Genomic DNA, 26,985 nt, shown 5'->3' with positions numbered 1-26,985 from the left:
GTTTTGATTTTAGATTGGGAGAAAAATCTGATTTATCATCTGTCCACTATAGTGGACCTCATGCATCAATGGCTATATTTCAGCTACAATTCATACTTATACTGTGAATATTGTTTTTGAAAATACTTAATCTGCAGTGACTTTTTTTAATGTATTATTAGAATGTAATTTTCATTGACATCAAACAAAGTTATGTGATTACATAATGTATGTGACTTGTAATGCATTACTTTACTTGTTAGATCAAAAAGTAATCTGATTTCGTACTGCACGTTATTGTAATGTGTTTCTTTACTCGTAACATCAAAAAGTAATCTGATTACATAATGCATGTTACTTGTAATGCATTTCTTTACTCGTAACATCAAAAAGTAATTTGAATATGTAATGCATGTTATTGTAATACATTACTTGCAACATTTAACAAATCTGATTACGTAATGCATGTTACTTGTAATGCGTTTCTTTACTCGTAACATCGAAAAGTAATCTGATTACGTAATGCACATTTCTTGTAATGAATTACTTTACTTGTTAGATCAAAAAGGAAATCTGATTAGGTAATGCATGTTACTTGTAACACATTACTTTACTTGTAACATTACTTTACTTGTAATATAATACATTGCTTTACTCGTAACATTAAATAAAATCTGATTACGTAATACATTGTAACACATTACTTTACTTGTAACATCAAAAAAGTAATCTGAATGCGTTATGCATGTTACTTGTAATGCGTTATCCCCAACACTGCTCATTTCAGATGAGATTGAAAAAAAACGTATCGGTAGGTTTTCTCAGAGGAGGGCTATACTAGAAATGTGTCCATCTTGAACATAATCAGAATTATCAGCTAATAAGGGTAAGCTGACATACTCTGGTAACATACTCTGTAGAAAATTCTGATGGGATCACGTCCTCATGTTCTGATGTCAAAGATACGCGAAGTGCAACTTGTATGAAGTTCAGTTGCCTTTGCAATATTTCGCATTTATATTTTTTTGTATATATTTGATAGTTTTCACATGATTTGATATCATTTTATTGATTAGTTTGTTAAATACACATACTTTATCTGTTTGATTATTGTATTATGTTTAATACAGTATATCTTCAGTTTAAACCATAAACGCATGCTGTCCACTCAAGTGGACATCTGAAAATCTCTTTGAAAAATGTGTAAAGAATAAAATAAAAAATCAAATCTTGTTTTTAATGCCCTAAGAGCAATACAAACACAGGAAAAAAAATCCTGACTGAGGTTATCATAATTCATTCATGCATGAAAGGGTTAAATGCTAACTCTATTCGTATCTTATTATCGGTTTACCATGGTAATTTTAGTTCTATTGGGCAATGTTTATTGTAGTTATACCTACCTGTACCTACTTAAGACACAGAATAGATGTGAGCAAATGAAGCCTCGAGAATGGATGCGGGAGTGTCCCGTACGCGCGTGCGTTGGAGGCCGATGACGTCACCACTCACTCGCGCCGTCTCTCTTCCGTCACTCAGTTTCAGTATCGAGTCTTCTGAGGTGAGGAGAGCAGTTCACGTTATTTCTCATATTTACACTCCATCAAACACACTTTATACAGTTTGATTAAGCGACAGGCTCATTTCTGTATTGTTTACATCGATCACAGCGATACTTGTGCGTCTTTTCTGGCGTCTTCCTACTGAAGTAAACATTTAGTGCAGCAGCAGCGAGCATGAGGAGAATATGTTGAGTTCATTCAGACCTGAGCGATTTTGTGTTCGTTTGTGTGATTGTCTCGATGTTTGTGTGAGAACTGTTACTGAATGTCAAGTCAAAGTTTGAGATCTGTGAGGGGAATTGATCTCAAGTGTTGCTGTTGCCATTTTCATGTTTACCTTTATTTCTTTGTCTATATCTTTTGCAGATTTCATTTACTTGTCAAAATTGAGATATATTCTTTAACACTTTATATTGTCCTGTATGAGTAATGAACGTGGGGAATTTATGCATAGGCCTAAATGTGAATATAAATAACTATTATTGAAGTTTCACACAGGAAACGTTAAATATTGCTGGTACGCTTTATTTCCAAGAGTTTTATTATCGTTGTCAGTTTTTGTAAATACAATTCTGTAACATTTTTATGATCAAATTACTTTATTGCACTTAATTGTTGTTATTAAGTCGAATTTAGATTCATATGGACATATTATGGTTATTTGCATGTAGAAGTTCATAAAGATAGGCTAGGTGTCAATTTATTCAGCTCTATTATTGATGATTCATCCATGTTTTATTGTGAGAAATAACTGTATTATCTTCCAATAGAGCAGTTTTACAGGCTTTTATCATGTATCCTGACTCAAATAATGTGTTTCTAACAGCAAACACTCAGAATAAAGTGAAATGATCTGCTGATGATCCTGAATGGCTTGTTGAATGAGTGTTGATAGTCTGAGGCTCATCAATATTAACAGATCTGCTGAAAACACTCTTTATTTCATGACAATAGTTCCTGTTTTCACCTCATTTATTATGCTGATGTCTTCTCCTGTAAATTGCCACTTAAAGTTCAATTCATTGGTGTCAGCAGACTGAGGGTATTTGTTGGTTACTATACGTACGTGTATGTCTGTTAATGCTTTCAACTGTTTTTCCTACCATTTATATTTTGAAGAATTTACATTTATTATATTCTGTTGTCCATGAGATTAAAAACCAACTCAGTAACTTTATATATTTTTGATTTTGGCAGATCAACTCCTCCCACTGCAATTTACCAATAAATGCTGGAATATTCCCATCAGTTATAAATGAAGACGAGCAGCAATGCATCAGGAAGAGCTGAAATCTGTAAAGACTGAGTTTATTAAAGAGGAAAGTGAGAACATGAGTGATCCAGAACCCTGCAGAATGAAACACACTGAAGATCCTGAAGAACAAAGAGGTTGGTGTTTATTCTTCATTCATTCATAGGGGTGTAACAATCATGTTAGCATCATGTCACGATTAATATTTTTATTCTGGTGTCAATATTGTCCTGTGCGTTGGGTTTCCAGCACCAAGTCCAAGCCTATTCGTTTACACCCACAATGTAATATGATATTTAGCATTTTAATCAACAATAAATTTTTTGTTAACATTTTAACATATGTATTGGAGTATCACAATAATATCGTATCGTGAGTTCAGTATCATGATATATCGAATTCTGATATGAGGGTATTGTTACACCCCTATTAATGTATGATGCTGAAGAACATTCATGTTAAAAAGCTACAAGCACTTCATCACTTTTAGATTTGCTGAAGCAGGAAAGTCCCTCTCTAGTCAATAATTTTATCCCTTACAACTCATATTTGATCATCAATTTTTCATTTTTCATAACTTTAAAACTTGATTTTCACCACACAGGGTCTTTAACAACTGTGAAATAAAATAAACTATGAAATGGGTGGAAAAATGTTTCGACTTTCAACAAATGGTCAGTAAAGGGAGGTTTGAGAATTTCATATTAATTGTCAACATTACTTCAAACTAAATATTATTTTAGGTCTTTTATTTCATATTTATAGTATATCTGGTTCACACTTTTTTTGCAACCATTTGTTGAGTGAAACTTGTCGGACACAGATAATGCTAAAAATGGTTAATTCAACACTAGTTAAGTGTTTTACTTCCATTAAGCTGTAAACAACCAGTGAAATACTTGATCTATGAACGTAATAAAATGCTCATTTTAAAAACTGGGTACAATGAGATGACATTATTCTACTCAACCTTCAACCATTGAGAAATAAAATTACATTTAAAAGTGTAAAAACAAGGTACTTTTTCAACAGCCCATGAATAACCCCTAAAATTAAATTTTCTTGGGATATTCGTCAATTAAATCAGGAGAAAAGACCACAAATGTGTAGAATGTGTTGTCCTTTTTCATACTGTTATAGCAGAATATAAAGGGGAAAAAAGATTATAATATGGAAGAAAAATGTGCTCATGCCATATTCTTGTTATAACATGTCACGTTAAAATACCAAGCGTTATCTCATGATGTCTGAATATAAAACATGAAGGAAAATTGACATCTCATTGAGTCAAATTGATGGATGAACTATATTTGTTACTCAACCTTATGATTTGAAATTATTTGTTTCAGTCGTTTTGAATGGAAGATCCCCAGACTGGAAATACCACCCATAATTCAAAACGCAGTTGGCTCATCAAGTCAAATCACCATGTAAATCGCGCTTTTAACAATATAGATTGTTTCAAAGCAGCTTTACAGAGATAATAAAAAATTACAGTAACAGAGATTTTGGCTTTACAGCAGCTCTAGAAAAAAAAGTTATTGTCCAGTTAAAGTTAGTTTTGATTGATTGATTCACTCCTGTTGCAAAGATCGTTAGTTATTAACTTAGGGGCCGCTAACACGACACCGTTCTAACAGAAAACCCTCTACGCGCTCCGGCCCGCTCAGAAATAGGTACCAAGCTGCAAGCCTTGAAAAAACTAAACAAAAAAAACATTATTTCTGCGCAAACTAGTTGGGTCATCTATAGCAGTTCCGTGACCGTGGAGAGCGACGGTTTGTTTCTCACTGGATTTGTCATCTATAAAGGTTAAAGAAAAAAATTTGCCGGGGTGCCCCTCACAAAAATGTGGGGAAATTTAGTGAGAGCCCTATATCCAAAATGGCTGCCGTCAGCCAAGCTGGAAATGTATTCAACCAACTCATGGTTAATTCCAGAAACAAGGTCAGACTACAGAAACTTAAAAAGGATCAGCTGAAAAGACAAGTGGGTCAGATGCACTGGCGTGGCTAATGGGGACTATGTCTTCAGACATACAGAAGCAGATACAATGCTGCTCTCTGCCTATGCCAAGGTGAGAGCAAGTAAGTACACTGGACCTGTTGTTCTAGACTGTCCAAGCAGCTTACGCCTCGCAGCAAGTCAGAGGTGATCTGCTGATTAAACGCAAGCATGCCATAATCAACTGCCGCGCCATGCTCTCAGAAGAGGTTGCAGATATCATCATACCTCTCCATGTGATCACTGGCAGGGACCATACCTCAGGGTTTTATGGGCATGGGAAGAAGAAGGTGTTGGAGAAGGTGAAGATCAATTTTGAGGCAAGAGAGCTCTGGGACGAGTGGGTGAGAGTCCAGAATTAAAATGTGAGGTCAGAGCGGATATGAAGGCATTAGTCCTCTCCATCATTAATGCTGAGAGTGCAGATGTGAGCTGCGGGTCTCCCACCTGATGATGACTCTTTGAATCTTCATATGGAAAGGACAAACTACCTCACATATTGCCAGCTCCATTACAACCTGCAAGAGCATCCTTCTCCCATTGGTTACGGCTGGGAACTAGTGAACGGAAAGTGTTGACCAGTGCGTCACACCCTGCCCCCCCCTTGCCCCCCTTGCCCCCCTTGCCCCGGCAGCTCACACCTCATAGCCGCGTTTCCACTGTCGGGCCAGGGCCGTGCTAGTGCTTGCCAGGGCCAGTCGCGTTTCCACTGTCACTTCCGGGGCTTACGGCCAGGATTTCTGGCCCGTCGAATACCTTGGACCAAAGCGGGCCAGCTCGGGCTAGAGGAGTGGTTACGAACAGAGGCGGAGTTTACCTGAGATGATTCTGTCAGCATTAAAGACTTTTAAAATAATTTAACTCACGTTCATGTTTGAATGCCTTCTGTTTGTGATGCAAAAGACTATGCGCGCTAACCATTACCATAATAAACATAGTAAGTTAAACGCTTGAAGATACGCATAGTAAAAAAAAACAGTGAATGCTTGAAGAAATCAGACCAATCATAAAGGCTATCACAATCATGATACAAAAGACAGGAGAATGCTGAGAGTGCTTCTTGGGTATAAAGATATATAGATACCTCACAATCATGTTTTTATTTCATCTGTCAGTAGCCTACGTCTCATCTCTTTACACCGTACTATCATAAAATAAAGCAACTTTTTTTTCGGGGGGCTTCCTCTGTTTCTCTGACTGAAAATATCTGTATGGGAGTCGAGAGAGTGCTAAAGCTCCTCAGGTCGTATTTTTGGTGGCATATATTTGTAGAAATTATCATTCTTTCTAAATGTGATGTAAATATGTCCTGTAACTACCAAATAAACAGAAACAGACGCGACTGAAGAAGTAAGTGTGTCCTTTTTCTTTTGTGAAATAGACCTAACGGTAGGCTAAACAACTTTATTTCTGTGTGACTAATGTGCAGTTTTGACATAAATGAATTCATTATGATTAGGGTTGGGTACCGAAACCCGGTTCCAATAGGGAACCGGTTCCGACGTAAACGGTAGTAACCAGACCGAATAAGAACGAAACTTTCGGTGCCTGATTTCGGTGCCTGACTTTTTTCACCGCCCCCTATAAAACATCTCGCGGCACGAATGATCCAATAACAAAACATCTCCAGTTAACCAGCAGAGCATTAATTTCGTTCGTTTGTTAAATAAGAGACGATCTAGCGCTGAAAATTATTTTCTCTTGTGGCTCACGCACACCGCACTCGTCTCGGACGCGCGCTTCAATACGTTGCAGAGATCGATCTATTTATGAGGCGCCGTCTATATGAGTAACGTTATGTGCTTGGAGAGTTTGTGTGTGCGTGCTCGCGTCTCAGATGAGTATGTGCGCGAGTTTGTGTGTGTGTGTGTGTGTGTGTGTGTGTGTTCGCGTCTCAGATGAGCATGTGCGCGAGTTTGTGTGTGTGTGTGTGTGTGTGTGTGCTCGCGTCTCAGATGAGTATGTGCGCGAGTTTATGTGTGTGTGTGTGTGTGCTCGCGTCTCAGATGAGTATGTGCGCGGTTTGTGTGTGTGTGTGCGTGAGCGACTATAGATGTGACGTTGTGCATTTCATATAGTTGGAGCTACTTAGTATGTGTATGCAAGCGTTTTATGTGTGCGTGAATTAAGTTCGATTTAAGCCCTAGACGGCGCCTCATATCTATTCGTTCTGGTGAAATCACAACATATAATGCACACAAAGTGTCCCTGCTTGATATACAACCACTGATGAGCATTATCGGTTTAAAAAAACTAAGCATGCGGATTAGAACCCAAAACCTCTGACATTCTTGACTAAAGTTCAAGTTCAGCTGCAGTGTTCCTCTTCGGGTAAGTCTAGTATTTTAATACCAACTGCAAATCTTGCATATCAAGTATGAAGTATATCAAGTATATTTATATGAGGCTATACTTTGTGTGTTAAATATTTCTGCTCAGTGTCAGATATTTCTCTGTTTTGTAAAAGTCTATAATATATAATATGTAATATAATTGATATATAATATATATATATATATATATATAATATATATAAATAATATTAGAAGACAACATTTTTATCTTAACTTAAGTGTTTTCGGCTACATCAGCACAATTTTTAATTTAATCAGAAATCAGAAAATCTTTTTCAGAAAACACACACAGATATTATTTTTTTGATAAAGTGTGTGCGGTTTCGTTTTCTTAAGTACCGGTTTAAGAACCGTTTAAGCACCGGAACCGTTTGAAAAATACCGAGTAGGTACTGGTATCGGATAAAACCCAACCAATACCCAACCCTAATTATGATCAATGTATCACTTTTTATTGTAAACCTGTGGTAAAACATTGATGCTTGGATTTTAAATATTCAAGTAAACAACAAAAATGCCAGCAAACGGCCGCTTTTATCATGTTTGTTTTCAACGCTGTTTCCAGTGATTTCTGATTAGTTTTCTGTTAAAACTTCCATTTGTTGGTGAAATGATGGGTTAGTATGACGTTGTTCCAGAGAGGCGTGTTACGGGCGTGTTTTAGTGAAGCGCTGTGGAGCTTCTGGCCCGACAGTGGAAACGCAGGCCCGGTGCTATTAGCCCGAGGCTATTAGCCCGGCACGGCCCATTTAAAGCCCTGGCTCGCACTGGCCCGACAGTGGAAACGCGGCTCATGACTGCTCAGATGAGAGTAGCAGTGATGATGAGAGGAGTCAGTGTGGAAATTCAACAGATTCAGATGGAGAGACTTTTTGTTAATAAAATGTTAATAAAAACAACTCCAAGCTAAAGAATCTCCTCTGTCTCCCTGCTTTAATTGTTTCCACCCCTGACATCTGATGACCTATGTGTATGTTGTAATTTGACTATCCATAACTGAGCTCAGTATGAGCAGAGCTTTCATTTAAGCCTAATATTAAAGCCACAATATGTAACTTTTTTGCTTTAAAAATAGCAAAAATCACTATATCTATGTTATATTTTTTTTAGTTGTGTACTTACATTATCCCGACTGTTTCCAACAACTTTCAAACCAGGAGAAATTTGTAATTTAATTCGAGAAACGTCCTGTTTCTTTATTTCCGTTTTGTCGCCGTCAATGGCGTCATATCCGCGTTGTCCCTGGTTTCCGCTCGTACTGCCATGGCAACCAGAGCAATGAACCAGAGCGACTGACGGTAGTTCGCAATGTCTATTTGCACGCTGTTGTTGTTTCGTTCAAACATTATGGACCATGGCAAGCAGACTTTGGATACAAAAGGAGAACTAAAACGAGAATCAATATCAGCGCGGTGTTTTCGAGATGCCTAGAGCTCCCATAGACAGTATATAAACGAGAGCTCCACATCCGAGACTTCGACCGCTTCTACATGTACTTTATTAAAGGGATACTCCACCGATTTTTCATATTAAACTATGTTATTCCCTTAACTAAGATGAGTTGATACATACCTCTCTCGTCTCAGTGCGTGCACTAAATCTAAGTAATATCTTCGTGCGTGCAGTAATATCTTCACTCGTGAAAAATCCTCTCACCGGCCCCCGCTCCCTCTAGTGAAGATATTACTGCGCCAAGTCGAAGTGCTTACAAGCACTTGCTATGGTATTCCGCCATACAATATAGTTATCCATTTTACACGCTTAGAAAAGCGCAACGTTTTGTTTTGTGTCACCGTCCTAGGTCGAGTTACACTACGCGAGTAACTGTATTTAAATAGGGAAAACGTGGAGGTGTTTGGTAGCTTCTCTGCTTGGCCCATATTGAATGAACTGGGCTAAGCTAAGTGCTAACAAAGTTTCGCCGCAAGACAGAGCGATTTAGTGCACGCACTGAGACGAGAGAGGTATGTATCAACTCGTCTTAGTTAAGGGAATAACATAGTTTAATATGAAAAAACGGTGGAGTATCCCTTTAAACAGGTGAGCACATTTACATAAAACTAATCAATGTTATATAGCTCAACATGATGAAATGTTAGAATATGATCTCTGTTATTCTAATGTTGATCTAGCTTACTGCTAGTCTCATACAGACAAACTAACACATACATTTCAACACATTCAAATGCAGTTTAGTGTGAAAGTGTAATGTTAGACCAAGTGAAACAGTGCTGCGTTACCTCACAAGTTTAATTTGTCTAATAAACTGACCTGTGACTGTGAGTAGTAATTCTGCACTCGCGTGTAACGTTAGTTCGGTAGAATGAAATGTCCATATTCCTTATGCGGGACTCGCGTAGCATGTGGAGCTGATAGCTGTCTCTTAGCAATCCCGAATTGCTTCACATCACAGTCATGATAAAAGCATCGATGTATTCAGTCATCCATAAACATTATTAGATCCATAGATTAGATCGGTCGGCTTGACGTTGACGACAAGATCCATAATTCTTAGCAAATGTTGCGTCATCAAACTACGCCTTTGTTATTGTAAATAGGTTAGCGACCCCTAGTGGCGAAAAATTCCATACTGTACGTTTAAGGCTCTATGACGATTTTGAAAAATTGACATTTAAGGCGAGACACAGCAGGCAAAAACATAGATTTTTCATGCAGTGGTCAGTTTTGAGATTTTGGACTAGTTTACTTCTTCAATATGTGTTCTTTCAAGCTGCTATAAAGAAAATGTTGAAAATATACATTAAGATGTTTGTTTTATTGCATTTTGTTTACTTGTGGCAGTAAGTTTCTCCCGAATTTACCAAGAAGTTTGCATTCCAACGCGACATGCCGAGTTCCGTCTGTTTACTGAAGTCTGTCATGATCGGTATCGTTGTAAAGCTCTGAGTCTCCTGCACAACACTATGTAACCCAAATATGGGCATTTCCTTTCTATCAGTAACCAATAGTGAATGTCCAAAGGGGGATTTAAAGCTAATGACGAAATCTTTAAATGCTGTTTTCTCAAAATGAGTTTTTTGTCATTCTCCAGTACAAACATCTCAGCCTATGTAGCACCTATGTACACCAAACTTTCCAGTTATACACTTCTGAAGATATTTTCAGAGGGATTAGTAATCATCTCAGGAAGTTCCATGGTGATATCTATTATTTAAAAATTTTACCCTATTCACCTGTAGTGTCTCTCCTTAAAGAGTCAAAAAGCCAAAAGTAAAGGTCAATCTTGACCCAAATAGTCTCAGAAACCATGTATTATGCAGCACTGTGGGCAAAACCATTAAAACATTTATTTCCAGCTTGGCTGACGGCAGCCATTTTGTATATAGGGCTCTCACAAAATTTCCCCACATTTTTGTGAGGGGCACCCTGACTATTTTTTTTTCTTTAACCTTTATAGATAACAAATTCTGTGAAAAACGAACCTACAGAGCTCTCCACAGTCACGGAACTGCTATAGATGACCCAACTAAACCTCAAAAACGCTGACGCCGTACACATTCGCATCACATATTTAGTCCATAGGTATGCGTGTTGAATATATATGTTCACAGGTGTGTAGTCCATCTTTACAAACCAATCCTCAACAAACCATTTGTTTGGGCAAATTTATAGTACAGAATTATTTATCGCTTCTGCGTAGGCACGTGAACTGGAATTATCCCGACAATGTTTTAACTGTACAGCGGTAAAGGTAGGGGAGGGAGGCCTTCACAGGGGAGAGACTAGTTGATGCTTCAGGACTGCGTTGTCGTTTTGTCCAGGCGCAGGTCCTTCATCAGATCTGGATACGGCCTGGATCTGGCGGACTGTGGTAAACCTCGGGATAAACAGAGAGATGAATATTAGCATAGATGCCATTCTTCTTATGATGTAACGAGTACATCAGGATTTATGGGAAGTGTTCCTGGTTCCGGCTGACCTAAACTATGCAGCCTAACATTGAATTATAGAAGTCTATAATGTGTTATGTGTATAGGCTAGGTCAAAGTGATGTGTTTTTAGTCTTGATTTGAAATGACAGAGTGTTTCTGCTTCCCGGACAATGTTAGGAAGACTGTTCCAAAGTTTAGGTGCTAAATAGGAGAAGGATCTACCGCCAACAGCCGATTTTGATATTCTGGGTATTATCAACTGGCCGGAATTTTGAGATCACAATAGACGTGAAGGACTTTAATGCATTAAGAGTTTGCTCAAGTACTGGGGAGCTAAACCATTTAGTGCTTTGTAAGTAATCAGCAGTATTTAAAAATGAATGCAATGTTTAATAGGCAGCCAATGCAGTGTTGACAGAACCGGGCTAATATGGTCATACTTCCTGGTTCTGGTAAGAACTCGAGCTGTTGGGTTGTGGACCAGCTGTAGTTTGTTTATTAAGCATGTAGGGCAACCACCCATAATAGCATTATAATAATCTAGCCTTGAGGTCATGAACGCATTAACTAATTGTTCCTCATTTGTCAATGAGAGCATATGACGTAATTTAGATATATTTTTAAGATGGAAAAATGTGGTTTTGCAGGTACTAGAAATGTGACTTTCAAATGAAAGATTGGTATCAAAGAACACACCCAGGTTCCTAACCGACGACAAGGACTTGACAAGGCAAAGCAAGGCAAGTTTATTTATATAGCACATTTCATACATAATGGCAATTCAAAGTGTTTTACATAGAATAAATTTACATTTACATTTATGCATTTGGCAGACGCTTTTATCCAAAGCGACTTACATTGCATTATCCTATACATTTATACTTAGGTATGTGCAATCCCCTGGGATCAAACCCACAATCTTGCGTTGTTAACGCAATGCTCTTACCACTGAGCTACAGGAAAGCTCAAATTAAAATAAAATTAAAATAATTTTATTTTAAAACAAATTAAAATAATAAAAAGAAATAAGAATAATTAAAACACAGTACAGTACAAACAGTCGGACGAACAGCGGCACAGTGCTCATTCAGTAAATGCGTAGCTAAACAGAAGTGTTTTGAGTCTGGATTTGAATGTGACTACTGTAGGAGCACATCTAATCTCTTCTGAAAGCTGGTTCCAGCTGCGGCTGGCATACTAGCTAAAAGCGGACTCGCCATGCTTAGAGTGAACCCTTGGTATTTCTAGCTGATATGATCCTAATGATCTGAGTGATCTGTTGGGTTTATATTCAATGAGCATATCTGCAATGTATTGAGGTGCTAGGCCATTGAGTGATTTATATACCAGTAATAATACTTTAAAATCAATCCTAAATGTAACTGGGAGCCAGTGTAAAGACCTGAGGACTGGTGTGATGTGTTCATATTTTCTGGTTCTGCTCAGAATCCTGGCGGCAGCGTTCTGTATGAGCTGCAACTGTCTTATGGTCTTTTTGGGAAGGCCAGTGAGGAGTCCATTACAATAATCCACCCTGCTGGTGATGAAAGCATGAACAAGTTTCTCTAAGTCTTGTCTGGAAACAAAGCATCTAATTCTTGCAATATTTTTCAGATGAAAGTATGCTGATTTAGTTATTGCTTTGACATGACAACTGAAACTAAGGTCTGACTCTAGTGTCACACCAAGATTCCTGACTTGATGTTTAGTTGTTTGACCCCTAGAGTGAAGGTATGCGTTCACCTTGAGAACTTCATCTTTGTTTCCAAACGCATTGACATCAGTTTTTGTCTTTGTTTAACTGAAGAAAGTTTTGGCACATCCAACTGTTGATTTCATCAATGCATTTGCACAGGGAGTCAATGGGGCTGTAATCGTTAGGCGATAGGGCTAAGTAGATCTGTGTGTCGCCTGCTTAGCTGTGGTAAGCAATTTGGTTCTTTCTCATTATTTGGCTCATTGGGAGCATGTACAGGTTGGACTAGGATGCCTAGACAGAGCAGCCATCAAGTGTTAGACAGAATTCTAGGTTATTACTTGAAGTTTTTTGTCCAATAATTTAAATCTCTGTTTTTTCAGAATTAAGTAGTAGGAAATTACTAGTAATCCAGTTTTTTTATATAAGCTGTGCATTCCGTTAATTTTGTGAATTGGTAAGTTTCGTCAGGCCGTGAAGAAATATAGAGCTGAGTATCATCACCATAACAGTGAAAACTAATGCCATGCTTCCTAATGATATCTCCTAAGAGTAGCATGTACAGAGTGAACAGCAACGGTCCTAGTACTGAGCCTTGTGGTACGCCATACTGAACTTTTGATCGATAAGACATCTCTTCATTTACAGCCACAAACTGATTACATCAAGTGTTAGACAGTATTTTAGGTTATTACGTTAGGCTCGTCAGGAAAAAAGGTGGATATTAAAATAAATGAAATGGCAATCTAAACATTGGTGTCATAATAGCAGCTCTATTGTATGTTTTTGATATTATTTTTGATAATTCTGTTGATCGAATGTACACTCACCTAAAGGATTATTAGGAACACCATACTAATACTGTGTTTGACCCCCTTTCACCTTCAGAACTGCCTTAATTCTACGTGGCATTGATTCAACAAGGTGCTGAAAGCATTCTTTAGAAATGTTGGCCCATATTGATAGGATAGCATCTTGCAGTTGATGGAGATTTGTGGAATGCACATCCAGGGCACGAAGCTCCCGTTCCACCACATCCCAAAGATGCTCTATTGGGTTGAGATCTGGTGACTGTGGGGGCCATTTTAGTACAGTGAACTCATTGTCATGTTCAAGAAACCAATTTGAAATGATTCGAGCTTTGTGACATGGTGCATTATCCTGCTGGAAGTAGCCATCAGAGGATGGGTACATGGTGGTCATAAAGGAATGGACATGGTCAGAAACAATGCTCAGGTAGGCCGTGGCATTTAAACGATGCCCAATTGGCACTAAGGGGTCTAAAGTGTGCCAAGAAAACATCCCCCACACCATTACACCACCACCACCAGCCTGCACAGTGGTAACAAGGCATGATGGATCCATGTTCTCATTCTGTTTATGCCAAATTCTGACTCTACCATCTGAATGTCTCAACAGAAATCGAGACTCATCAGACCAGGCAACATTTTTCCAGTCTTCAACTGTCCAATTTTGGTGAGCTCGTGCAAATTGTAGCATCTTTTTCCTATTTGTAGTGGAGATGAGTGGTTCCCGGTGGGGTCTTCTGCGGTTGTAGCCCATCCGCCTCAAGGTTGTGGCTTCACAAATGCTTTGCTGCATACCTCGGTTGTAACGAGTGGTTATTTCAGTCAAAGTTGCTCTTCTATCAGCTTGAATCAGTCGGCCCATTCTCCTCTGACCTCTAGCATCAACAAGGCATTTTCGCCCACAGGACTGCCGCATACTGGATGTTTTTCCCTTTTCACACCATTCTTTGTAAACCCTAGAAATGGTTGTGCGTGAAAATCCCAGTAACTGAGCAGATTGTGAAATACCAGGACCACACCCCTAAATGCATTGAAGCAACTGCCATGTGATTGGTTGATTAGATAATTGCATTAATGAGAAATTGAACAGGTGTTCCTAATAATCCTTTAGGTGAGTGTATATAATAGTTTTCACTTTTATGATGCATTGAAAATGAAATTAATTCCTTTTTTCTTTCATTTCAGACATGATGGAAGTGAAGGAGGAGAGTGAAGAACTGAGTGAAGTGAAGGAGGAGAGTGAAGAACTTAGTGAAGTGGAGGAGAAATATCATGTCAAACCTGGAGAAAAACCTTTAAATCATTCAAAGACAAAGACCTTTTTAAAGAGAAGAAGAGCCAAGCAATCTTTCATCTGCACTCAGTGTGGAAAGAGTTTCCCAAACACACGTAATCTTGAGATTCACATGAGAGTTCACACTGGAGAGAAGCCGTTCACTTGTGATCAGTGTGGGAAGAGTTTCACACAAATAACAAATCGTAATCAACACATGAAAATCCACACTGGAGAGAAGCCGCACACATGTGATCAGTGTGGAAAGAGTTTCACGCTGTCAAAACACCTTAAAGAACACATGAAGATCCACACTGGAGAGAAGCCACACGCATGTGATCAGTGTGGAAAGAGCTTCATAAAAAAACAACATCTTGAGCTTCACATGAGAGTTCATACTGGAGAGAAGCCGTTCACATGTGATCAGTGTGGGAAGAGTTTCGCACAATCAACACAGCTTCAGAACCACATGAGAGTTCATACAGGAGAGAAGCCGTTCAATTGTGATCAATGTGGGAAGAGTTTCACACGATCAGCATACCTTAAAGAACACATAAGGATCCACACCGGCGAGAAACCATTCACATGTGATCAATGCAGAAAAACATTTCTTGTGGCACCCGCTCTAAAGAAACACCTTAAAGTTCATACAAAGGAGAAGCCACATACATGTTTTGTGTGTGGAAAGAGTTTTTCAGTGCTGTATAATTTACGTACACATCAGAAAATTCATACTCATGTAAAAGATCATGTGTGCTTTGAATGTGGGAAGAGTTTTAATTTAGTGAGTGATTTAAAACAGCACCAGAGAATTCACACTAGAGAAAAACATTACAAGTGTTCACACTGTGACAAGAGATTCAGTCAGTCATCAACTCTGAAAACACATGAGAGGATCCACACTGGAGAAAAACCTTACAAGTGTTCACACTGTGACAAGAGATTCAGTCAGTCGGCAAATCTGAAAACACATGAGAAGATCCACAGTAGAGAGAAGCCGCACACGTGTGATCAGAACGGAACGAGTTTCACTTTTGAAAGTCAGCTGAAGCCAGGGCTCGACATTAACGCTTGTCTGGGCCAAGTGGATTTTTTGAAGGTGCAAGTGAAAGAATTTTACTTGGCCGACCCGACGAGTAGCCTGATTTAAATGTCAGTATCAAAAAATAACTAGGTAATCGCCAAAACGGGAGAATGATTCTGATGTTGTTACATTTAGTGTAAATGGCGATCGATAGTGGTGTAAGACAAAATGGCTAAACCCACTTGACCACACTCTGAGGAAACACCGAACTCTTGCTGGAATCAACATTTGAACACTTTCTAAAAGATCACATCCAAGACAACCCACCGCACTGTGTGGAGACAGAAGAGTCTCGCCTCACTATTGATTGCCCACATCGGTTTCTGTTCCCACTCTCTATCCCCTCATCCTCCTCATTACGCATCAGGAACTGAATATTCTCAAAACTCACCTAAAATCACCTAAAAAGAGCATGATAATTCATGTTTGGTATCATTTTAAAGGTCTCAGTGCGTCTGGTACTTTTTTCCTCTACTTGATATGGAAAAAAAAATGCATTTTTGTGAGGTATGTTTCATGGAGCCAGAGTGTTAAGCTATTGAACAAAAAAGAATTGTCTCATATTTGTGATTTGCTTGTTTGCTATAAAGTAAAAACACTGGGTGAGCATTCTCTAGGTGTGGTGATTCCATCATTTTGCCAGAGGTTTTAAATTAAAAAGCATCTTCCCACAGAAACCAAAGAAGAACTCTCAGCACTAGCTTATATCCCCCAGAGTGAGGTGGCCTTTATGTTGATCATAAACACACCATTTGAAACATTTATGAATTATCTATTTAAAAGCAGGTAATAAAATGTTCAGGGAATGTGTGTGAAGTGTGTAGTACCAGGTAAATACTTCTAAATTATCTGATCTCTGAATTGATAATTGATCTTAGATAATGTCTATGATTGATTGAAGTTTTATTCTTTGAATTGGATTTTGAACGATTGTTTATTTTACCTGGTTAATAAATAGTTTGTATTCATTCTGATTTACTCTGATATTATTTACTTAAGTAGATTATGTTGTATCCATTGTCACCGCATGGAAGACACTGTGCTTGACGACTACAGCCTGTTGAGTAATGTCTACAGGCATACTGTGTACAGATGTACAATAAATGGCTGCACACGACAAACCAAATCGTTGAATCTACCGGCCGAAATTCAGAAATATCTGAAGTGCATATCCTCGTCCATGTCTCTCAGTGGCCGGACAAGCACAGATAATTCCCCCTCCCTCTGCCTCAACCGATTCGCGGTCGCACGTACCATCTCCTCCGACGCCTGCTCTCGTTTGTGCATTTTAGTTTTAGTAATTTCACTAAATGTAACTGTTTTTCCACCTTGATAAGTTCCAACTCCAACATGATTTGCTCTGTTTCAGTTGCCATTGCTTGTTGTCAGAGGTGGGCCCAAATCCATCAAAAACTATTTTGTTACAAACTACAAATACTGGCTCATGAAATGTAACAAAATAAAATACAAAATACTGATGTGAAAAATGTATTTAAATAAAATACAAGTAATTAGTATTTTGAAAATACAAAAATACTCCCACAATAATCTTAAAGGGTTAGTTCACACAAAAATGAAAATTCTGTCAGTAATTACTCACCCTCATGTTGTTCCAACCCCGTAAGACCTTCGTTCATTTTCGGAACACAAATTAAGATATTTTTGATTAAATCTGAGAGCTGGCTCACTCCTCCATAGGCTTCAAAGACATTATAACTTGCTGGCCCAGAAAATGCATTAAAGACATCGTTAATATAGTCCAAGTGACTACAGTGGCTCAATCTTAAATTTATAAAGCGACGAGAATACTTTTTCTGGTCATCTTTACCGCCAACAGAAGTGAATTATGTAAGTAAACAGTGTGATAAGTGCGTGCCATCACATTTATATTCCAAGTTAACATTTTCATAGCATGTTTAGATCGTGTTTAGATTAGTCCTAGCAGTTTGGGGTAGTTTTGTGATGAGAGAGAGAGAGATGGTAGAGGTGGTGATGCTGTCGGCTCGCACGCTAGTCTGTTTTGATCTTCTTTACCGCCAACATAAGTAAACAAAGTCAATCCAACAGTGTGATAAATGCGTGCCGTCAGATTTATATTCCAAGTTCACATTTTCATAGCCTGTTTGGATCGTGTTTAGATTAGTCCTAGATGTTTGAGCGAGTTTTGTGATGAGAGATTGTGAGAGAGAGGTGGTAGTGGTGGTGGTGGTGGTGGGTGGTGCAGATGTGTGTGTGTGTGTGTGTGTGTGTGTGTGTGTGTGTGTGTGTGTGTTAAAGAGAGAGATGGTGTATCTAGGTGAGGCAAACACTATGAGGGTAAATCGATCGAAGGTAAATCGACTGTACAGTAATTTATAGCCACACAGAAATGTGGTGGTTAAGGGCCACTGTATCATGCCAATGTGCTGATTCCTCCCATCTTCTCCTATAGCTAGCAGAGTTTTGTGTCATGCTAATGTGCTGATTCGTCCCATCTTCTATAGAAACAATCTCTTTCCGAAACCCTGAAGCCAGCATATTAGCCATTTCAAGGTAAGGAATACACAATATTAGTGCATCAACATTAACTGTATGTTAAACATTACTAGTAATTATTGTGTGTGTGTGTGTGTGTGTGTGTGTGTGTGTGTGTGTGTGTGTGTGTGTGTGTGTGTGTGTGTGTGTGTGTGTGTGTGTGTGTGTGTGTGTAGCCATGAAAGTTAAGTGTCACTGGTGTCATATTTGTGCAAAGGAGAACTTGGAGAACATCATACCGGATCATCTTGAGGTTAGGATTAGGTATAAGTCAACGGACAGGGAGCACAGCTCCAGTAATAAATGGTTTTGCCGCAGGTATTGAGAGGTATTGAATGGTTAAGGTTAGGCTAACAGTAAGGGTTTGTTGTTCGTTGTGTTGATAGCAGAGATGGGGGACTCGAGTCATATGACTTGACTCGAGTCAGACTTAAGTCGCAAATTTTAGGACTTGAGACTTGCTTGACAAATATTAATAAAAGACTTGACTTTGACTTGATATTCATGACTTGAGACTTGACTCGGACTTGAGGTAAATGACTCGAAATAACTTGTCTTTTTAAAAATAAATATCTGTATTTGAACGCACCGCAACAATCACGTGACGCAGCAGGAACGCGCGCTGTGTGAACAAAAGCCGTAATAATGCAGTGTCGTAGTGATGACGCTGAGGGATCGTTCGCCAGCTGTGAAACGGTACGTAATTCGCAAGTTTATGATCGAATCAGAGAAAGAAAGAAAAAATGCACAAGCGTGATGAGAGAGAGAGAGAGAGAGATCATAAGCAAACTTAAGACGCTGCTAATGTCTTTAGGGGTTGTGTGTGAACGCAATCTCTGATTCCGGGAAATCACTGGCACTGCCAGACTGGCAGTGTGAATGAACCTAAATCAAACGAACCCGGGTCAAATCTTGGGTCACTTTATCCGTGTATTTTCCGGAATCTCTGTGTGAAAGGGGCTTTGGTCACACACCCTGACAAAGGCTCATTAGCCACAACGCATAGTTGTGCAAGTACTTGTCACCTGATTTTAAAATATTAAAGCCATGATGAAATAAAGGTTTTCTATATATTTTAAATAATATTCGAGTGCCTTGGATTAATGATTTTTTTAATGATCTGAATAATCCCTTACATACAAAAGCACAGAGAAAAAAATATTTTCTTGAAAATGAAAATCGGGTTAAAATATGCCATATTCCAGTTTTTCTTACCTGCATGCATCCCTCTGTACTGTCTAGTTATATGCTACCAATATAGTCTGCTATCCCAGGGTTGACTTGAATGTTAAAAGAAATATAAAAAAAATGTAACTGTAATTTAACAATAATTAATAATGCATTGGTACAGTCTACCGTTCTCTGGGATTTGTTTTCATGATAATCGAATGTAAAGAGTTTTATCTCTAAAAACTGTTTAGCTTATAACGCTAGTATAAAGGGCATAGAGTAAGTAAAAAGAAATCGCTAGTTAATACCACTAAAAGATTGTAAAAAGACACCTACACACAAAACGTACAGACTTTCGAACCGAACCATGCATACACAAATACACAAAACAAAAATTCAAACTTGCAAGCACAACCATGCACACATGCAAACAAACAATACACTCTTCACTCATACACACGCACACACATTCACTCACAAATATTAATGAATCAATCACACTCAATCAAATCACCCCTCTCTCTCTCTCTCTCTCTCTCTCTCTCTCTCTCTCTCTCTCTCTCTCTCTCTCTCTCTCTCTCTCTCTCTCTCTCTCTCTCACTCACACACACACACACACACACACACACACACACACACACACACACACACACACACACACACACAGTCAAACACAACCATGGACATGCAAACAATACACTTTTCACACATACACATGCACACACATTCATTCACAAATATTAATAAATCACTCACTCACACAGATTAATAATGTACAATAGTCAATCCACCTGATTGACAGGTGTAAGTTTTGTGTCAATTCAATTATTACAGTTTTTTTCTTGTTATTCTTTTGTTAAAAAGGAAAGATCTAACTTGTTGGAATGTGTTCATGTTCCATAAAGGGGATGCCAGTTTGAAGAATGCCATTTGGTGGCATAGGAACCATTATACTTGAATTGTGAATTGTTTAATACATTTTAATGGTCTTCTGCAATGTTTGAGGCATATTTATTTTTCATGCTTTAACATTTTAGGCTATGTAGTTTGAAATAAAAAAAAAATATATTTTTTTTTTCTTTTTTTATTGTAGTAACCACTCAAAAAAAATGTTGCAAATAAAACCATAGTCCACAGCTTATGTAGTTTTAACTTATTTTAATATATAAATTCAGTGAAATCATCAAACGTTTGTATGACTTGCCAGTGACTTGTGACCCAAGCTACGACTTGACTTGCTTGACATAAAGCAGTGACTTGGACTTGACTTGCTTTTCACAAAATTGACTCGGACTTGCTTGAGACTTGAAGGTTAAGACTTGAGACTTGCTTGTGACTTGCACATGTGTGACTTACTCCCACCTCTGGTTGATAGGTTCTAATCTCTACAAATTATCTGTGACCTGTACTTTTTTCTACTACAATGCAAGTAAAGATATAATTGTAAGTTTGCCTTTTGAAATAATATGGTTGATTTACTAACATTATATTTCATTTATTTAAACAGAAACTTCTGCCTGAGGGGCACTGCCATTTTATTTGCACCTACACACCATTGGAGATGGGTTTTACAGCCTGTATAAAACTTCAACTTGCCACCAGAGAGGAGGCAGAGGCCTGGTTGGAGGACTGTGGAAGAGTGACCTTGAGAGTGGACAAAACCTATCCTATTACCGAGCAGGGGCGGACTGGCCATCTGTGTGATCTGGAGAATCACAGAACGGCCGGTCGGCCCACCACCCGCCACGCACGCAGTCATCACCTGTTTTTTTCCCCCACTAATCTGCTTCACACTCCAGTACTGTAGGTGGCAGCAATGCACCTTTAAGTTGGATGCCAGCTGCACTGGCCGTGGCCGCCAAGTAAGGAGAAGAAGAAGTGGAAGAGGAGGAACCAACAGCAAAGACGTTAGATAGAAGCATAGAAACAAACAAACAATATGCATAACGCGGCCGCGGGTAAAAAACGGAAAGAAAAGGGTGGGGCTGAGAAGGCGAGAGAAAAAAAAATTGCGGAATTTAGATGCTGAAGCCGCTAAATGTCGCAAACTAACTGAAATATTTAGCAGCACAGCCAGCAGCAGCACCTCGCAGCTAAATATTAGCAGCAGTGAAGAAGTGAGCCAGACAGCTATGCAGCAACATGCCACCAGTGATGATGAGGGACAGAAAGATGAGCTGGTTCCACAGGCAGATACAGGGCAAGTAAGTATGGAACATGAGAGGAGAAAGAAAGTTACTTGCTAGGGATGATGTTAGGAAGTGATATTCAGGTTGCTACATTTTTAATGATTACAGTAGTTAAAACAGCTAAACTTCAACATTTTAGCTGTAAAATGCCTCATGCAGTAGCTAATATTAAGAAATATGTTGTGCTTTTACTTTTAAAAATGTTGGTAACGTTACAGTTAATGCTTACAAACTTTGAAGATTTTGAATACAGAAGTTACATTTGTAATGGTGTATTTTCATTTAGATGTGGTATTATTATTTGTGCAGTAAGATTAATTACTGCATAAATTAATTAAGATTATTAAGTAATGAATTCATTTTAAGACAGCATGGAAGAGATTGTATAATATGCTGTTATAACAGCATATTATATAATCTATTCCATGCTATCTTGGAATAAAACCTGTTTTTTTTAATCCATTCCATCATTTGTTTATTCAGGTTGAGCTTAGACCAAGAGCAGAGAAAGACACCCACTCCAGCTCAACTTTAAATTACTTTAAGCGCCCCAAGTCAGACAGTCACAGCCTAGAGGTTTTTTTTTCCATACCACCCTCAGAAGAAGACAAAATACCTGACAGAGAGTGTTTAAACAAAGATGGCACAGACAGAAAATGGCTTACATACTGTGAAGAGAACCATACCCTGTATTGTGCAGTATGTTTAGCATTTGCCAAACCAACTAAAACCAGTCCCTTCATAAGTGGAATGCAGGACTGGAACCATATCAGTCAAAGAGTTGAGGAACATGAAAGGAGCAACATGCACAGAGGTTGTGCTGAGGCATATTTTTTGAGGGCATCTAAATCAGATATAGCCAGCCTGCTACATGGTCCCCAAATTGTGGCTCACAGAGATCAAGTGAGGAAGAGACGGCAGGTGTTAGAAAGAGTAGTAGATGTGGTGAAGTTCATAGGAAAGAGAGGACTGAGCTACAGAGGACAGCAATCTGAGGCAGCGTACACTCTAGATGACCACAACATTGACCACGGCAACTTCCTAGAGCTCATCATTCTTCTAGGGAAATATAATGTATGTTTGAAGGAACATCTCACTGAGTGCATAGAAAAAAGTAAAAAGATGCACCAGTCACAGGTAGGGGTCGACCGATTAATCGGTCGGACGATTAATCGGCCGATTTTTTGAATTTTTTAACATAATCGGCATCGGCCAATATCCAGTATATCAAGCCGATTATTAGGCGGGCGCATCTGTGGGCAGCCTAGTGTTGTTGTTGTTGTGGAACACGTGTTCGACGCACGCTGCGCCTAGAGTCATTCTCCAGCAGAGTGAGCAGACCTCATCCAGTGCCTAAGGAAGGAGCTAAGTTCCTTGGAGAAAACTCCTTTATATTTAATTAAAACCTTTTGATATGTTACTGCCAACTTCGAGAAAAAATATGAATAGGCGACATGACGTTCGGCTACTTTGGATATTGATAGCGTAGTTGAGGTTGCATTATCACAGCAGAAGGGTTGCTATCATGTCAAAATAAGTAAGCAAGAATTTTGCAATTTACAAACAGAGAATCTGATACTTTTATTTGTTCTGTTTTGTGTGTCTTATATTTGAGAGGGTTGTCACTCAATGCAGAGAAATAAGTAATAAAAAAGTGACCATAGGTTAGTGAAGGACTGGCTTTGCTTTGCTAGCGTCGTCGCTAGGGTTGGGTAGCTACAGACAGACCCGGTGCTAATACGGCACTGGTGCCTTAACGACCGTTATTTACCGGACCGAATATCAATGCGGATTTCTGTGCTTCATTTCGGTGCTACTGTTATGCCTGTGCTTCTCTTGGATGCTCTGAAAACGGACGTTAGAAACGTGACGCTAGTCAGCTGTTAACTTTAGCATACTAGTAGCTGGATTAAACACGGTTAAAATGTTGGCCAAACAGTGTAATGTGTGACTGTATTTCACTGTAGACTAGGGGTGGAACGGTACATGTATTCGTATTGAACCGAAACGGTACGGGCGTCACGGTTCGGTGTATAAATTTACACGGAGAATACATGGTATAAAAATAAATAAAACTCGCGTGCAAATTAATTCATGTAATGCGGAACTACTGTTAGATACGCGGGTTCTTTGGGGACACCTAATCTGTAGCTCCGCCTTAGCTCTGAAGCAGGCTGCGATCATAGACTGTAAAAAATAGGCTGCGATGTAAAGATTGCATTGCTGGAATATGGTGTGTGGGAGAGGGAGAGGGAGACTCGGGAGAGGGAGAGAGGGGCGCGGGTGCGGGCGCGATCGAAAAGTCGCGTGTGTTTAAAGTCGCAAAGTGTTTACTTATATTTGTGTGTGTGTGTGTGTGTGTGTGTGTGTGTGTGTGTGTGTGTGAGAGAGGCGCGGATGCGATCGAACAGTGGAAACATAAAAACATACTCTGTCATTTTGTTTATAAAAGACATCATTCAAACTGCAAAGTGTTTAAGTTACTGTTAATAAAAATTTTAAGGAAAACAAATATATTAGTCTGAAATGTAGCAAATACATTTTCAATTCATTCAGGTACAATTACCAAACATATCTCAAGGTCACAACAAGTGCAGATTTGGTCAAGTGTTCAATAAATGTTTTTGTTGAGAAATCTTGTCGATCTTAAGTAATAATTTGTGTTATATTTTATCTTTCAAATAGAGGTTAAAAACAAGCACATAATCGGCCAAATATCGGCCAAAATAAATCGGCAGCATTAATCGGCCATCGGCCGACCCGGATTTCAAAAGATCGGCATCGGCATCGGCCTGAAAAAAACCATATCGGTCGACCTCTAGTCACAGGCTAGGGGTAACATTGCTGTAACATTTTTATCCAAAACCACTGTGAACACTGTAATTTCTACAGTGAAGTGTCTAATTCAGGAGACCATTGCAAAAGAGGTTGCTGAAAGTGTGATATTCGCTGTGCAGATAGATACAACCCAAGACATTACGTCCCATGAGCAATGCTCTGTAATTCTGAGATATGTTACAGATGCAATTCAGGAAAGGCTTCTTGCAGTGGTTAAGTGTGAGGCATCCACTGGTCAATATTTTGTCCAGATGTGATGGAACGTTTTAATCTGGACATCAGTAACTGTGTCAGTAATGCTACAGATGGGGCATCAAACATGCAAGGCCAGTACAGAGGCTTCTCCACACTCCTGTCATCCAAAGCCCCAAACCAGGTACATGTTTGGTGCTATGCACATGTGCTGAACCTAGTTCTGGCTGACACAACTGAAATGGCCATATCCAGTGGGTCCCTCTTCTCCCTCATGAATGACATTGATGTGTTCATTTGTGAATCGTATCAAAGAATGAATGTGTGGGAACAAAGAAGCCAGGATACTCGACACAGACGTCTCTCTACTATCGGAGAGACAAGGTGGTGGGCCAAAGATGTAGCCTTGAAGAGGATCTTTGGGTCATTTGGAAAACCAGACCAGGCTTTATACATTGATGTCCTCATGACACTCAGCGTCTTTCAAGGTCAGGCCAATTTAAAAACTGCAGTGCGTGTCAAAGCTAGAGGATTCTTAGAGGCTCTGATGAGGTATGACACAGTGTTAACTGCTCAGCTTTTCCTGCGGACATTTTAGGTCACAACACCGCTGTCAAAATACCTACAGTCAAGTGGACTAGATATCTTAACTGCACACAGGATGGTAATGGCAACTCAAGATACCATGAAGAACATGGCAAGAGATTTTAAGTCAGTTAAGCAAGCTGCTGATACCTTTGTCCAGTGGGCAAATGCACAACTCATGGTGGAAGAGGACTGTGAGCTTGAATTGGAGGCAGAACTTCCACAGAAAAGGAAGAGGAAAAGGAAGATGATGGCTGGAGAAATGACAACAAGTGATGAGACTCTCACAGATGCAAACAGAGCCTATGAAGTTGAGGTCCATAACCAGATTATGGATACAATCACCGAGAGCATCCACAGGCGTGTTCTGACCCATGCTACACTCTATGCCGACTTGGCTCTTCTTGATCCGAGAAACTTTGCTGAAGTGTCATCAGGTACTCTGCCTGATTCTGCATTTCAAGAACTTAGCAAATGCTTGCTCAGGTTTGACAGCAGAGCAACAGCTGTCAATTTGCAGTCTGAGTTAAAGTGTCTGGCAGCTCAGTGGCCACGGCTTAAAATGTCTGCACTTGAAGAGTACAAAGTCAGGATGGTAGGGGGTGACTGTGATGATGACGAAGAAGACACATATGTACTAAACAAACAGTGCAAATCTTGTAAGGAATGCCCAGTCTGTTGCTATCAAATTCTGAAACGCTACAACCTCTTCACAGATGCCTATCATATCCTTGGTTGGGGATACAGGTACCTCCTTACTCTGCCTGTGACACAGGTAGCCTGTGAGAGAAGTTTCTCTGTTCTCAAACACATCAAAAGTCGAATAAGAAGCACACAGTCACAAGAACACCTGGAAGCATTCATGCTTATGACCACAGAGAAAGACATCCTTATGTCCCTTGATAATGACTTGGTCATAGACAGAGTTGCAGAAAAAAGCGACCTGTTGAAGAAAATCCTTATCCCCCAACATTGAGTAAAATGCCATTGCTGGATTGTTTTTTTAGGTGAGTATTCAACCTCCATTTCTATGTGAGTATTCAAGTTAAACTGTATATTAAAACCTCTTTACTTTGTGATTTATCATAACTCATACAGTACTATGTGTTGTGTGTTTCAGATACCTGTTTTGTATTGGTTCAGCCAGAGGGACTGCAGTGTGTTGAGACCTCCATTTCTATGTGAGTATTCAAGTTAAACTGTATATTAAAACCTCTTTACTTTGTGATTTATCATAACTCATACAGTACTATGTGTTGTGTGTTTCAGATACCTGTTTTGTATTGGTTCAGCCAGAGGGGCTGCAGCGTGTTGAGACCTCCATTTTTATGTGAGTATTCAAGTTAAACTGTATATTAAAACCTCTTTACTTTGTGATTTATCATAACTCATACAGTACTATGTGTTGTGTGTTTCAGATACCTGTTTTGAATTGGTTCAGCCAGAGGGACTGCAGTGTGTTGAGACCTCCATTTATATGTGAGTATTCAAGTTAATCTAGAATAATATGCTTTTAACACAACATCTAGTCAACATTAGTGCTATTGCTATAATTTGGATGGTATAGTATCATGAGCCACAATTAAAGTCT

General features: G+C 39.0%; 2 protein-coding genes and 1 long non-coding RNA gene across 6 annotated transcripts in view; 2 read left to right on the top strand and 1 right to left on the bottom strand.

Annotated features, from left to right (window-relative positions):
• The window catches only part of LOC309499678 (uncharacterized protein), a 133,044-nt gene that overhangs the window by 33,385 nt on the left and 72,674 nt on the right, over nt 1-26,985 (bottom strand). The gene's annotated exons all lie outside the window — the stretch shown is intronic.
• LOC309500663 (uncharacterized protein) lies at nt 1,490-16,874 on the top strand. Of its 4 annotated transcripts, none has more exons than XM_082172334.1 (4): nt 1,490-1,540; nt 2,739-2,930; nt 14,160-14,216; nt 14,735-16,874. In XM_082172334.1, exons 2-4 carry the CDS (start codon nt 2,813-2,815, stop codon nt 15,970-15,972), a joined length of 1,413 nt encoding a protein of 470 aa, XP_082028460.1. In that variant the 5' UTR covers nt 1,490-1,540; nt 2,739-2,812; the 3' UTR covers nt 15,973-16,874. The 4 variants fall into 4 exon arrangements, with proteins under 4 accessions (XP_082028460.1, XP_082028462.1, XP_082028461.1 ...); XM_082172336.1 differs by lacking the exon at nt 14,160-14,216 and adding an exon at nt 11,692-11,784; XM_082172335.1 differs by lacking the exon at nt 14,160-14,216.
• LOC309503828 lies at nt 18,385-26,395 on the top strand. The gene is made up of 3 exons (XR_014207884.1): nt 18,385-18,438; nt 21,098-22,916; nt 24,608-26,395. It is a non-coding gene; the product is annotated as an uncharacterized lncRNA (long non-coding RNA).

This window comes from Leuciscus leuciscus (genome assembly GCF_965113295.1).
Source record: "Leuciscus leuciscus genome assembly, chromosome: 1".
Lineage (NCBI taxonomy): Eukaryota > Metazoa > Chordata > Actinopteri > Cypriniformes > Leuciscidae > Leuciscus > Leuciscus leuciscus.
Note: the sequence above shows the minus strand (reverse complement) of the source record. Positions and strands in the feature narration are given on the sequence as shown.